Source organism: Protopterus annectens, chromosome 6.part0 (assembly GCF_019279795.1).
Source record: "Protopterus annectens isolate FY-2018-M chromosome 6.part0, PAN1.0, whole genome shotgun sequence".
NCBI lineage: Eukaryota > Metazoa > Chordata > Ceratodontiformes > Protopteridae > Protopterus > Protopterus annectens.
This window is the reverse complement of record NC_056737.1, coordinates 1,548,120,551-1,548,133,397: the sequence shown is the minus strand read 5'-3', so window position 1 is coordinate 1,548,133,397 and position 12,847 is coordinate 1,548,120,551. Positions and strand designations below refer to the sequence as shown.

The following is a 12,847-nucleotide window of genomic DNA, read 5'->3' as shown; positions in this document are numbered from 1 at the left end:
GCCTCCACCTTTAGTGTTTCGGTCCAGATTAGCTGGCCGAAAGGTGTGGTATGAATTATAGCCTGGTAATGCAGGGGTGTTGTCTGGAGTCTTGAACCAGGTCTCTGTCACTGCGCAGATGTTGATGTTCTCCATTTTAAGGAGTGCCTTGAGTGAGTGCATTTTGAGGTTAGACTTCTAGCACTGAGTAGCATTACCCTCAGATTTTGCTTATTGTACCTGTTACAGTGGTGAATTTGTCATTTGAACCTTGCCTAAAAAAGGCACTATAGGGGTGGCAAGAGCCTTAGCCAGTAGGGCGACAGGTGGACCAATCTCTGGCAAAGCATCGTGGTCTGTCGATCATGTCACCTCAGGCAGACAGATACTGGATCCCTTTAGAATGACACCAGAAGCTTAGCCAATTGTTGAAGTCAATCATTTTGTCCTTGTACTGTGGTATGATTCTGGGTGATGGCCGGATGCTACTCAGGGCTAGGGTCATACCTGCCTGGGCTACAAGACTGGACAGCTCCTCCTCGTCTCTTTTCATGTAGTCCAGGGAGGTACATCTCAGGTCATTCACACCAACATGGACAATGACAAAGCCATATTTGTACTTGTTGTGGAGTGACCAGAGTGCGTGTGTTATGTGGCGGATCCTGGCACCTGACAAGCAGCTGCCAGTAACTTTTTCCTTGTTTAGCCTGGTGATTGGAACATCAGTGTGCCTTACATAGAGTCACCTATGACTACAGTATTGGGTACGTTGTTATGCCTTATGGGCTGCGGCTGAGTGGCACACTGAGTTTGTGGGCTGTGTGTCATTTGGGTTGTGTTGTGGAGGTGGAGGTTGCTTGCATTTCTGCTTTGGAGGTCCCTGTTGCTTGAGCAGATTTTTATTGAGAGCCTTAGAATGTAGTTGGGTGCTTTGTGTATCTATGTGTGTGTTTTGGTGGTGTAGGTTTTGAGGGACTATGTGATGAGTGTGGTGTGGTGCAAGTCTTTACCTTGTCCTCTTGACTGTCTAGTCCAGTCTTGAGTGATTTAAACTGTAGACTCATTTAAGGACCTGGGTATATGGGTAGATTCAGCTACGGGTTTTTCTAATCATATCAACCAACTGGTTAATGGTAGTTATAGAACTATAGGTTGTATAAAAAGATTTATAAAGTCTAGGAAATCAAAAATAATGAAGTCATTGTTTGTTAGTTACTTTAAAAATAATGAAGTCATTGCTTGTTAGTTACATTAGACCCAAACTTGAGTATGGCATAACAATATGGAAACCCTATAAGAAAACAAGCATGAGTAAACTGGAAAGAATATGACGGAAATATACCAAGGGTATCCATCGATGTGAAAATTTAAGTTATTATGAAAGACTAAAATATCTGAACTTGTTCAGTGTCTCTTACAGATATCCAAGAGATCTTATTCAGGTATATAGGGCATTTAGTGACACCTACCCTCTGGGAATGATTGGGGTTAACAAAAAGTACTACAAAATCATGAAACAACCTATGTAGAAGATAGGAATGAGAAGTGTACTAATTGGTTCTCTGATAAAGTAGCTGATGCATGGAACAGACTACCAATTTACATTAAAGCAAGTACTAGTTTAGATATTTTTAAGAAAAGACTGGATACGTATGTGGGAACAAGTGTTTTGGTATATTGGCAAGCTAGAATAGCATTAATGCCTGTGCTTGAAACATTTGTATGTATGCATATATGTAGCCTTGAAAAAGAAAATACATTCATAACATTATGTTTAGTACATTCTGAAGTTAAAGCTGTTGGAGAGATATTAAGCTTTAGCACTGTATTTTTTTGTTCCCTTTTTAACCTTCCATTCTCATAAAACTAGCCTTCATTGTTGTTCTAAGAGTTAAATATTTTCTCTCTCAGTGACACTAAAGGTCACACAGCACAGTAACTGTATATCTCATTATCATCCTCATTATCTTGAGTGCATCAGTTTATTTTTCAATTATCATTTGATTAAGCCTGAGCTTCTAGATCTGTTTCTCCCAACCAAGGCATTTAAGAAATGCTAGACAGTTTTCACAATTAGTCTTTACTTTTAGTTTCATTTTCTACCCATTTAACATGAAGAAATTAAGAAAAAACATAGCCTTGGCTAACTAAATATTCTTTAGTCTACTTTTGCAAACTTATATAAAAAGAGAATGCTATGGTTAATTTTTACATTTATGTAAATAAGTCATACACATTCTCAATCCAACCCCAGCAGCTAGAGCTGTCCTATTGGCATTCAAGTCAATTAACTTAGTTGCTTTAAGCTGTATACTATGTATTGCAATGTTTATGCTTTTACCCGTTACATTACAAACATTTTTTATACTATATTTTATAATATAAGCGTACTTAACAGAAACATTTTTAAAAGTTGAAAAAATTTTACTTACTGTTTTCTTTCCTCCATTCACTTCCTTAACAGGCAACAACAGCATAAGTGGAATTTTCTATAATTTCCACACCAGTTTGAAATAGCACATAAGGCTGATGTTTCACAGTTCTATTATTTTCCAAGTTTACCAATACTCCCATAATCAACACTTTCTCATCATACAATTTTCAAGTTCAAATGTCAGCATCTTCTGTTAGACTTTTTCCACTTTTCTACCTTTTTTTTGCAGTGCAAATAACTGATTAGAATCTAAATTTCTTATTATTGTCTGGTTAAATTTTGGACCTCTCTGCTCCTGACACATTTTTGGTTGAAATAAGGGAAAGGGCTTCACATGCACAGTCTCTCTTTTACTAATTACTTGCAAACGGTGAGAAGGCGCAGTCACCAAACTCTGGTGACTGGAACTTTCTCTCCTCCAAAGCCTGAACTGCCTCCATATACATTTTCAGACCACTGGGTATAGCAGTTTAAATTTCACCCTAGCTTCATGACAACAGTCAATGACTAGGATAAACATACTCCTGTTTTGTTTAGTATAAGGTGAAAAATCCTTTTCTTCAAACACCCCGGTATCACCAATGGTCAGCATCTTCCCCTTTTTGGCATAGCTTTGTTAGAAGCAGCTCCTTATAGTAGTATAACTGCATTTTAACCAATAAGGGTCTCAGCTGTTTTTAGGAGGCTGACGTTGGAGCAAAGACACTGTTCTCTGGGTTAACAAATCCTCAGCCAGTCCAGTTATTCTTATCTGTACCTTCCTAAAGTTAACAGTTTTTACACCCCCCCCCCAACTTCTCTGGTATTTCAGAGAACTTCAGGTTCTCTCATTGTGCTCTGTCTTCTACATTTACTTTTTTTTTTTTTTTTTTTTTTTTTTAAACAATGCTTCATTTTCACTGGAAATGGGGTCAGGATTTGCAACTTTAGGCTCAAATACAACATATTTTACATATAGAACTCTAAGAGTAAAGAGTACATTATGAATATCAGCAATGGAAAAAAAAAAGATTCTGCATGAAGAAGGTGAGAAAATTGTGGAATAACATTACAGAATGTCTCGTGGTTTCAGTAAGTGGACACGAAAAATGCACTGGAAAAACATTAAGCCCACCTTTTGTTGGATGCAAGACAAACAATTTTCTATACAAAAGGTTGCTAGCAAGAATCCACAGGAAGAGAACCAGGCAGACTGTGTGGGAAAAATATGCTTAACTGCAGCTTCACTTTATGCTAATTTTTATTACTATACTCTGTGCTGGAATAATTGCACATTTTACTGAAAACTACTTGTTGATGAACCATTGCCCTGAATGTGACTTTTGAGGATATTACATTAAGTGAAGGGGTGCAGATGGTAAAGCTCACTTTAACCAGGGCCACTAAGTAATGCTTTTAATTACTGAATCTCAAAAGAATTATCCATGCATGAAAAACTCTTCAGTAAAAACATACCATATCTTTTTGTTGGATAAGATCCAGACTATTTTTTAAAAAAATCATGTTGATATGCAAACCAACAAAATAAATTTGCATCTGATAACAGAGATATCCAGAAAAGATGGCAGACTTACCACTGTGTAAAGCCATTGGTTAGATTATCAGTTGACAGATCAATCAGAACCTGAAACAAGACATGATGACATTAAAAATGCAGTTAATATGAAAGCACTCGAAAGAAAAAAAATCAATAAAAAAAATTTTAAAAAGTCAATTCCCAGCTGGGTTACAGGTTAGACAAGCCAAGAATGGTTTATTGGCAGTCAAGAAAGAACTAAGCCAAGTGAAAACAACAGCCAAGCCTAGGTTATAAGTTACTATGCAGAAATATGCATTGCATTTACATCTTTAACACTGCATGAACTGGGTTGACAAAATAAAATGCTTAATTTACACTTGACTGGCTTTGCCAAAATGTATCTGTCAAGTGAATAAAGCCAGCCCTGAAGTTTGAGCCAGGTCTGGCTTGCCCAAATTGTCTTATTACTATACTATACTTTTAGAACTACTACTTACATTACCCCTTCTTTATTGTTACAGTCCCCCCCAACTATGTTACCTTTATCCATAGCCCCCATTCTATCTTTTCTCATAATTTATGCTCCTTCTGGTTTATCCTCCTTTGCTCCTCTCTTCCACTTTCATTCACCAAAGTCTATTGTGATACTTGTATTCCCGTAAGATCCAGCTAATCTTTTTATTACTATCTGTAGCCTGAAACAGGAAATAATTTCTGTTGAGCATGCAATCTCAAGTCAAATTTTGATAGCTTCTTGATATAACCTATAAATCATGTTCACATATATATTATGTTTGGTTTGCCATCAAAATGTCAGAAGACAGTCACACAAACTTGGAAGGTTGACTATCACGCTTCCAAGGTGTCGTAACATCGATTTTTAAATGTTTGAATCCACAACAGCAAATGCACACTAGCATTCACTGTTGTGGATTCATCATTTTGATTGGTGATCGCACTATAGTGGGGATCAGGAAATTTACCCTTTCCCTCACTGTAGTGAGATCTCAGAGTTTGCATATATAAGTAGCGAGGGTGTGGGGGTGTCCCCCCCTGCAAAACATTAGTAGGACAAAACCAGACGTCCAGGTAGTTTCCATGAAATCAATATTCCAGAGTTGCCGACTTTCTTAAATTACCCTTTTTTGTTCGGATTTTACGACATTTATAGCTGGGTAAGTAATCACTAGCACAAGTTTTTTGCAAGATTTTGTTACTAAACCATTATGTTTAATATATATATATATATATATATATATATATATATATATATAGAGGCAGTTTATTATACAAATGGAGTATACAATGGGAGATGAATCATCACACCACCATATCCTGCTTAGCATTTCTTTGTGAAGATTTTTAAGATTTTAACCCCTCAGTATGAGTATTCATGGTGCTGTTAATTTTGTGAAGGTGTAGGAGATCAAGGAAAACATGGTCCTTCATGTCCCTAAATGTTAAACACAAATCACCACAAAGGAGTCTATAAGAAACAGAGTATAATGATAGGGATTCAAATCTGTTTCAGGTCTATGATCTTTTTACCTCACAATCATTGGATATTTTAGTTGTGCGATGTGTTTAGACAAATAAACACTAAGGGAGGCACTGTATTCAATAATTACTCTGATAAAGGATGATAAATTAATACCGGTGTTAAAAAAGTTGTAATTTAAGACACAGAATAACATACATTAATATAAAAGAAAATAAATCATATTAATATGTTTCCAGCTACATAAATTATACATCATATATGTTCTTTTTTTATTAACTACCATCAGTCCAACATTACATAAATTGCTCAATTATTTCCTTCCCTTAAATCTCTCTACTCCTCATGAAAATTATTCTACATGTATTGGTCTCAAAATTTCCATTTATTTCTATGTAATCTGCTCTTTCCATTCACTAAAGACCATACTTCCAGTTCTTTTAACTCTGTTAAAATGTTCAATACTTCAGAGTTGGTTTAGACTTCAATTTCCTTTTTCTAGTAATTGCTTGTTTGGCAGCCACCAGAATTAAACTCAACAAGGCCTTACTATGTCTAAACAATTCAGATCCTGTGTCCCAGCTCAAGAGAACAATTTCATTAGTTACATTTGTTTACTCACCCAATATTTCAGGTGGAGTACTCTGTAGGGAATTTTTTAAAATCTGCCAACTCATTATACTCACAAAATATATGTTCCAAGTTACCTCTTTTTACCCCATCACACCTCCATGTGCCACCTACCTGAGGAAAAACTCTTTGAAGTCTGCTTGGAGTATAAAAATACCTGTGCAAACACTCCCAAAATCCTAAACATTCTGGACTTTGTTGTATACTTGGGAGTCATATATATGCCCTTCCACTGTTCCCTTGTAAGTTGCTTATGAAGTCTCTCTTCCCAATCTTTTCTATCCTCCTCTGATTGATTCTTACAGTTATTTTACAATATCTTAAATACCCTACAAATTATCCCTTTTTTAACAGTAGCTTCTGTTCTTGGCTCAACTAAAAACACTACAAGAAAAGGCCCTTCACTTAGAATTCCCCTATTCATTTCTCTTTGCCTATACTCTTATAGCAATCCTAGGTAGGGAAGGCAGTAGCTTGCAATCCAAATATCTTCTTGGCCTCATCTTATACTATTACCTTTCCCTCTCTAGTAATTTGGTCACAATACCTTGGTTCCTTTGCCAGTTTTCTCCAGTAAATTCTAGCTTTCTCTTGCCTATACTTTGTACTCCTACTTGCAGTCACTGGGAAAAAATATTCAGAAGCATACCTCTCAACCTGTCAGTGCATAAAAGCTGGACAAAACCCCTAAAATAATGGGGGGGACAAAGGCCCTGAAACAAGAGAGAATTTTAAATATTGCTCTTCTAAAGTTAGAAAGGTCTAGAACAACAGGAATTGTGCACTTTCTGAAGGATATGAAGTCTGAAACTCAAATGTATGTAATTATGTAGTGACTGCAATCCTCTGTGATTTGTCAGAAAACCACAACTTTTATGATGAACAGACCAACAGTGATAAATCTGGACATTTTGCGAAAATCTGGACAGTTGAGAAGTACATTCTGAAGATAGGTGGATACAACAGCTGAATATCACCCCTGCCTCCTGTCATTCATTGATTGATTGATTACTGGGATAAATTTGCTCCTCATCTGCCTGCTGTAAAGTGAGTAATCATTTTTCACAAACACTTTGCTGTCTCCAGTTTTTAATAATTTCCCTTCTGTCATGATCAACTCTTTTCTGCTGCTATAATGGATCCTTAACAATGCGGGTCTTGACTGCTTTCTCGTGGTCAGGTTGGAACATACACTCTGGGTGCCCTTTCAATTAACAAATCCTGCTATGGAATACTAGTCCAGTTGCTTTTTTGTGGTTTCATAAAATTAATACAGACTGTTCCTTCAAGTTTCTCTAGTACAGCAGAAAATCTCAGGTTTTCTCTGCATGCTCTGTCTTCTAAAGTTTCCATTTTTTGAAAAAGCTTTTCCTGAGAAGCCTCGTAACTCAGCCAGCCTTTTCTTCATTTCACCATCTGATTTTTTTGCAGATTTATCAATTTATCTGAACAGCTACTTAAAGCTTTTTAATTTTTTCCAGCCTATTGTTAATTGAGTCGATACACTCCTTATATGCTTCATCTATTTTAATCGTTTTTGAGTATTATTGATTTATTTTTTCCTCTAAATAACTGGAAGACATCTTTTATACCAACGCTGAAACCTGAACTGCTTTTTTGCTGAACAGCTGCAGGATTCTTTCCAGTCAGTGTTTCCTCTTTACCTTTTCTAGTTGATTTTCTTTCAGGTTCTCCATCAAATTTCTTATGTGCGTGCATCCAGAAAGTGCACTTACCAGCCAGTAACTGAATTTTACAGAAGCTGACAGAATTACTAGCTCTAATTTCTCAGTTTCTTTTTTTTTTCACAATGGAAGAGTTGAAATGAAGCTGTTGATCAATGTGCAGGCATCTTGGAACTCTGTAAGATAACTTCTTTTGAAGTATAAAAGGTGACTTAAGATATTTGTTCAGCCATATAAAGGGGCTGTCTGTCTACTGTTGCACCAACATGGTCACAGGACAGGAAACTGTCAATGAAGGGTACCAAGATCTCTGAACACCGAAGCAATCTGGAGAGGGACACCGCCTTCTATGATGCAGGGAACAGGATAGTCTTCCAATATTAAACTTAACAATACTGCATTTTTTAGCATTTAGTTTAAGTCCATTTTTCTTTACACTACTTACCTGCAAATTCTAGATTAAGCTTCAGTGAAGTGGTAATGGAAGGAAGATATCATTTGGAAATTTGGAATCATCAGCAAAATTAATTTAGCTATAGGATGGGGTTACTGGTTTGAAGGTCAGAGAGACAGAGGTACTGAATGGCAAGGATTCCAGTGGAAAGACCTGAGGGACACCACTTGTTATGATTTCATTTCCTATGGTGGTGCCAGCTACTTTAACTGTATGCACTCCTTTGGGCAACCAGTTTGCTACCCACCTCACGATACAACATTTTTTACACTTGGGTATTTGAGGCTATTAAAAATACCATCATGAGAAATTCTACTTATGGTTTTAGTCAAATTGAGGCATGCTGTGTGAACACCATGGCTGCTATCCACAGCTTCTGTGACCTATTCAAAGAAGTTTACTTGGTTGATTAGGCATGGCCTACCCTCGATGAAGTCAAATTGGTGAGGTTCCAGAATAAGACTGCTAGGTACATTTATAAATTTGAATATGATGTGTCCCGTGGTTTTGCAAATCAGACTAGTTAGGTAATTTTCTGTATTTATCAAGGTCATACGTAGGGCCACATTTGGATAAGGGTATTAAAATGGCCATTTCCATGTATCAGGAATGTACCCAATGGTGAGGACTTAGGTTTAAAACGTTTAGAGAGGCTCTAATAGGGTGTTTTCAACACTAGCTGATTAAACATCCAGGATTATTGTAGGCCATAGATATGGTATTCCTGTCTTTGAAGAGGGTGGTTATAACTTGATACATCTTTGGAAGGACTGGGACACTGTGGAATTTCTATGACTGTAGTTAGTGTGAAATCAGTGCTATATTTGCCAAGATATTGGTACTGTAGAGGAGCTAACAGCATTGTTGAGCACTGTTTCTTAGTGTCCTGATGCAGTTGAAAAAATATCTGTAAATTATCCTTGATTCCTGTTGCTATTTTTAGTTGTTTTGCTTTGCCCTTCCAAATAGTGAGTTTCAGTCCTTTACTGAGTTTCTTGAGTCATTTAAGTGGGCAGCCTGACATCTGTTGAAGACATTTACTCTTTTTTCTCCTTTATTATAGAGTTCCAAAGTGGTTTATTTTTACATTTTCAATTTTATTAGTTCCTATTAGGGACTGTTTTAACTATATATCTTAGTAAATGCTAGTAATACACATGTTGTTGCTGCGGCTGCTGACGTGTGTGTGTGTGGACGAGCGGATGTACTGCAAAGGAATTTTGAAAGCTCAGGATGGAGTTCTGAGAGATTTACATTTTTAATCTCCTTTAACTCAGAAGTGTTCAAGAAGGATATTTTTAAGGTTTTGGGAGAGGAAACTGAAGCTTTGTAACTACAATAGGTGAGGTGCAGAAGGGGACTATGTTAAGATGATTCCAGGGAGTCTGCATTTATTAGGTCAGGAAGCCATCGGGCATGCTTACTATTAGAAGTCTAAGTCTTTCAATTAATAGCTGGATAACAAACTCCATCACAAAATTATTGTGATTTGTGGGCAAATTCAGCTAACACATTTAGAAACTATGGAAGGTCATCAGAGGGCATGGAAGGTGATTTACAGCAAGCTATGAAGTGGTACCTTATCTTGTTTAGAGGAATTCAGACTTCAGAATGCTCTATTTGAGGGTTGTCAGGAATCTTTCTGGAAATAAAAGTGTCTCTGACAAAAACTGATGCTTCCTTGGGTTGCAGAAGCCAGAATACAAAAAGTACAGACCATCTCTTATGAAGCAATTAGGCCCGTCATTTATCTCATCCCAAGCTGACACATACTTAGTTAGTGATCTTTTCTTTAAATCAGGGTATCATTCTGGGAAATAATAGAATTACTCTCAGGACCAGAGTCTTGCCTGCATTCAACATATACATATTGAGATCCAACAACCTCAACATACATGGGTATGACATTGTGCATACAGAGGTGGTAATGGGCTTTTGTGAGTTTTACCAATTATTTCTTTGGTTTAGAAGGTGGCCTCATGGGTGTGCAGATATTACACTTCTTCCTTTCAAAGGCTAAGAAATAATGTTTTCTGAAAACAAAGTGTTCTCTACATCTGGGAGAGGAATAAAAATAAGATACAAACAGCACTTGGTGTAAGTAAAAGCACCATGTGTCTTAGTATCGCTACCTTTATTGTAGGTCAATTGAAGCCCGTGAGTGTAACTGTCAATCTGTGGTGAATGTTTCCATTAGGAGTGTTAAACTTTTTTTTTTTTTGAAGATGTACATAGTTTTGTGTGTTTGTATTAAATTAATAGGTTTTGGGGTTGTGTTTGCCCTTTTGCTTTTTTTTTTTTTCATTAAAACAAAAAGTTTTGTGAGACGTGACATAGGTTCAAATTGATATGACAAGAAACTGTATAAAAAAGATCTGCCAAACATTATGCATATAACACAAAAACTGAAACTAGACATTTAAAAGAAAGCCGTTATACATAACAGGTAGGAATAACAACTTCTTAGCATAATTGCAACACTTTCCACATCATCTCTGAACATTAAAGGTCTCACAGGTATATGCAAAAAAGAAAGAGTAGTGAACTATATTAAGAAGTGTAGAATGCAAATAACTACGCTACAGGAGGCACATTTGAAACTGAGCATGTGAATTTGATAAAGAAAGGATTTCAGGATAGTTATTCAGTAGAATATCCAGGACAAAGGAAAAGGGGAGTATTTATATTAACTGCTAGAGGAAATCCAACAGTGATAGAAGAGAAAAACAAATACTGGTAGATTTGTAGTAGTAAGGGGCTATTGGCAAGGGAGGATGATCACACGGACATGCATTTATATTCCACCTAAAACTACTACAGTGGATCTAAAAATAACTGTGGGGGAAATCAGCTTTCAGCAAGGAATATTCTTTACAGGTGGGGACTGGAATTTAATTTGCAACAGTGAGGCTGTATCTGGGGGGCTAGAAGGTAAAATACAACAGGGTAGAATTTTGAAGAAATTTATAAAGGTATGAATTTAGAAGTAGAAACATGTAGAGAATTTACATATTTTCCCCAAGGTACAAAAACTTTGTAGGCTAGACAGAAATGATATTTCACAATAATAAGCACATTTAATTGAAGTTTTGATACGCATGTAATAACTATATCAGATTATGCTCCAATAATAGCTAAAATAAAAATGTAAGGTAATGAAATAAAAATTAAAACACTTTCACTTCTCCACTTATCTTTTAAACGGTTATGAATTTAAGAAATGGGTAGTGGAGTTATTAGGGAAGATGATAAAAAATTCAGAAAATATAGCTAGGAAGTGGGATAAAATTAAACTAGAGTTTAAAAATAGGGTAGCCATAAAAGAAAGAAATATGGTTAAGAAGTAACAATAATTATTTAGAGAGATAAAGGCTGAAGTACTGCAAAATGGGAGGAATCTCACAGAACAAGAAGAGGTGCAATTGCTGAGTGCTAAAGAGAAAATAAGGGACTACCTGGATAATATGCATGAGTTTAGAAAGACTGCTGTTAAGCAACTGATTTTTTGATAACTCCAGAGCACAAAAGCTTTTAGTGCAACAGCTCAGGCAACAGAAAGCAGAAAGGCTTCTTGCCAAGCTTAGGGGAACCTACAAGGAAAATAACCAGACATCATGTAGAGGTGCTAGAAATATTTTGGAAATTTTACGAAAATCTGTATAAAGCAAAATGCAGAAAAAAAAGAAAAGTACAAACTAAAATGTTTATGGAAGGATTAAATAAGTCAAGGTTAAAGGTAGATGAGGCTCAATTATTTATAATTAGGATAGGAGTAGATTAGATAAAAAAAAAAAGGTAACGTATAACCAATCCACAGGAAAGATGTGAGAAACATAGTATTCCTGTAGAAGTTTGGAAGCTAGGAGACAAGACAGGGATGAAGATCTGGAATGCTTTATACACCAGTATTTTAAGAGGAGGAGAAACACAGACATCCTGGAAGAAAGCTGTGATGGCTGTAATACCCAAAGATGATAAAGACCTATGAGATCCAGCTTCATTTAGGCCCATTTTGATTCTAAACAATGATTATAAAGTGCTTATTTCTCTAATGGCTGAAAGAATGGCAAAGGTGATGCCAAAATTGATAAGACATGGATCAATGTGTTTTTTTGTGGAGGGGAGGTAAACATTTGACAACATTAAGAGAACAATGATGATCCAGAGGGAAGTAGAATGTAAGAAAATACCACTGTTGGTGGTGCGTCTTGATGCAGAGAAAGCATCCGATAGAGTAAGCTGGGATTTTATGAGTAGGGCACTGACACAATAATAAGGTTACTTAGAAGGATGCAAATGGGATCAGAGGCAAAACTTGAAGTGGGGGAGTTCCTCTCTGATAAGTTCTGTTTGAACAGAGGAACCAGGCAGGGGTGTCCTCTTTCCATTTATTATTTGCATTATATTTAGAACTACTGGCAAAGAAAATGAGGGACTCAGAAATTCAAGGATATAATTGATATGGCACTCAAGAAAAAATGGTTTTTATTGCAGTTAGTATTATTTTATACCTGATAAGAACATTTCAGTGTTGTGGAACATTCTGAGACAGTTTCAAGTCTTTTCGGGATACACAATTAATGAAGATAAAACAATGGCAATAGCTGTAAACTATGTACCCACACAAATTGATTCAGCAATACCCATA

At 36.3% G+C, this 12,847-nt stretch overlaps 1 protein-coding gene across 1 annotated transcript in view; it reads right to left on the bottom strand.

The window, feature by feature from the left end:
* Positions 1 to 12,847, bottom strand: part of LOC122804000 (extended synaptotagmin-3-like) — a 1,677,117-nt gene that overhangs the window by 30,735 nt on the left and 1,633,535 nt on the right. Inside the window, exon 19 of the mRNA XM_044073681.1 lies at positions 3,988 to 4,037. Coding sequence (XP_043929616.1) covers positions 3,988 to 4,037 — 50 coding nt within the window. The remainder of the gene's footprint in view (positions 1 to 3,987; positions 4,038 to 12,847) is intronic.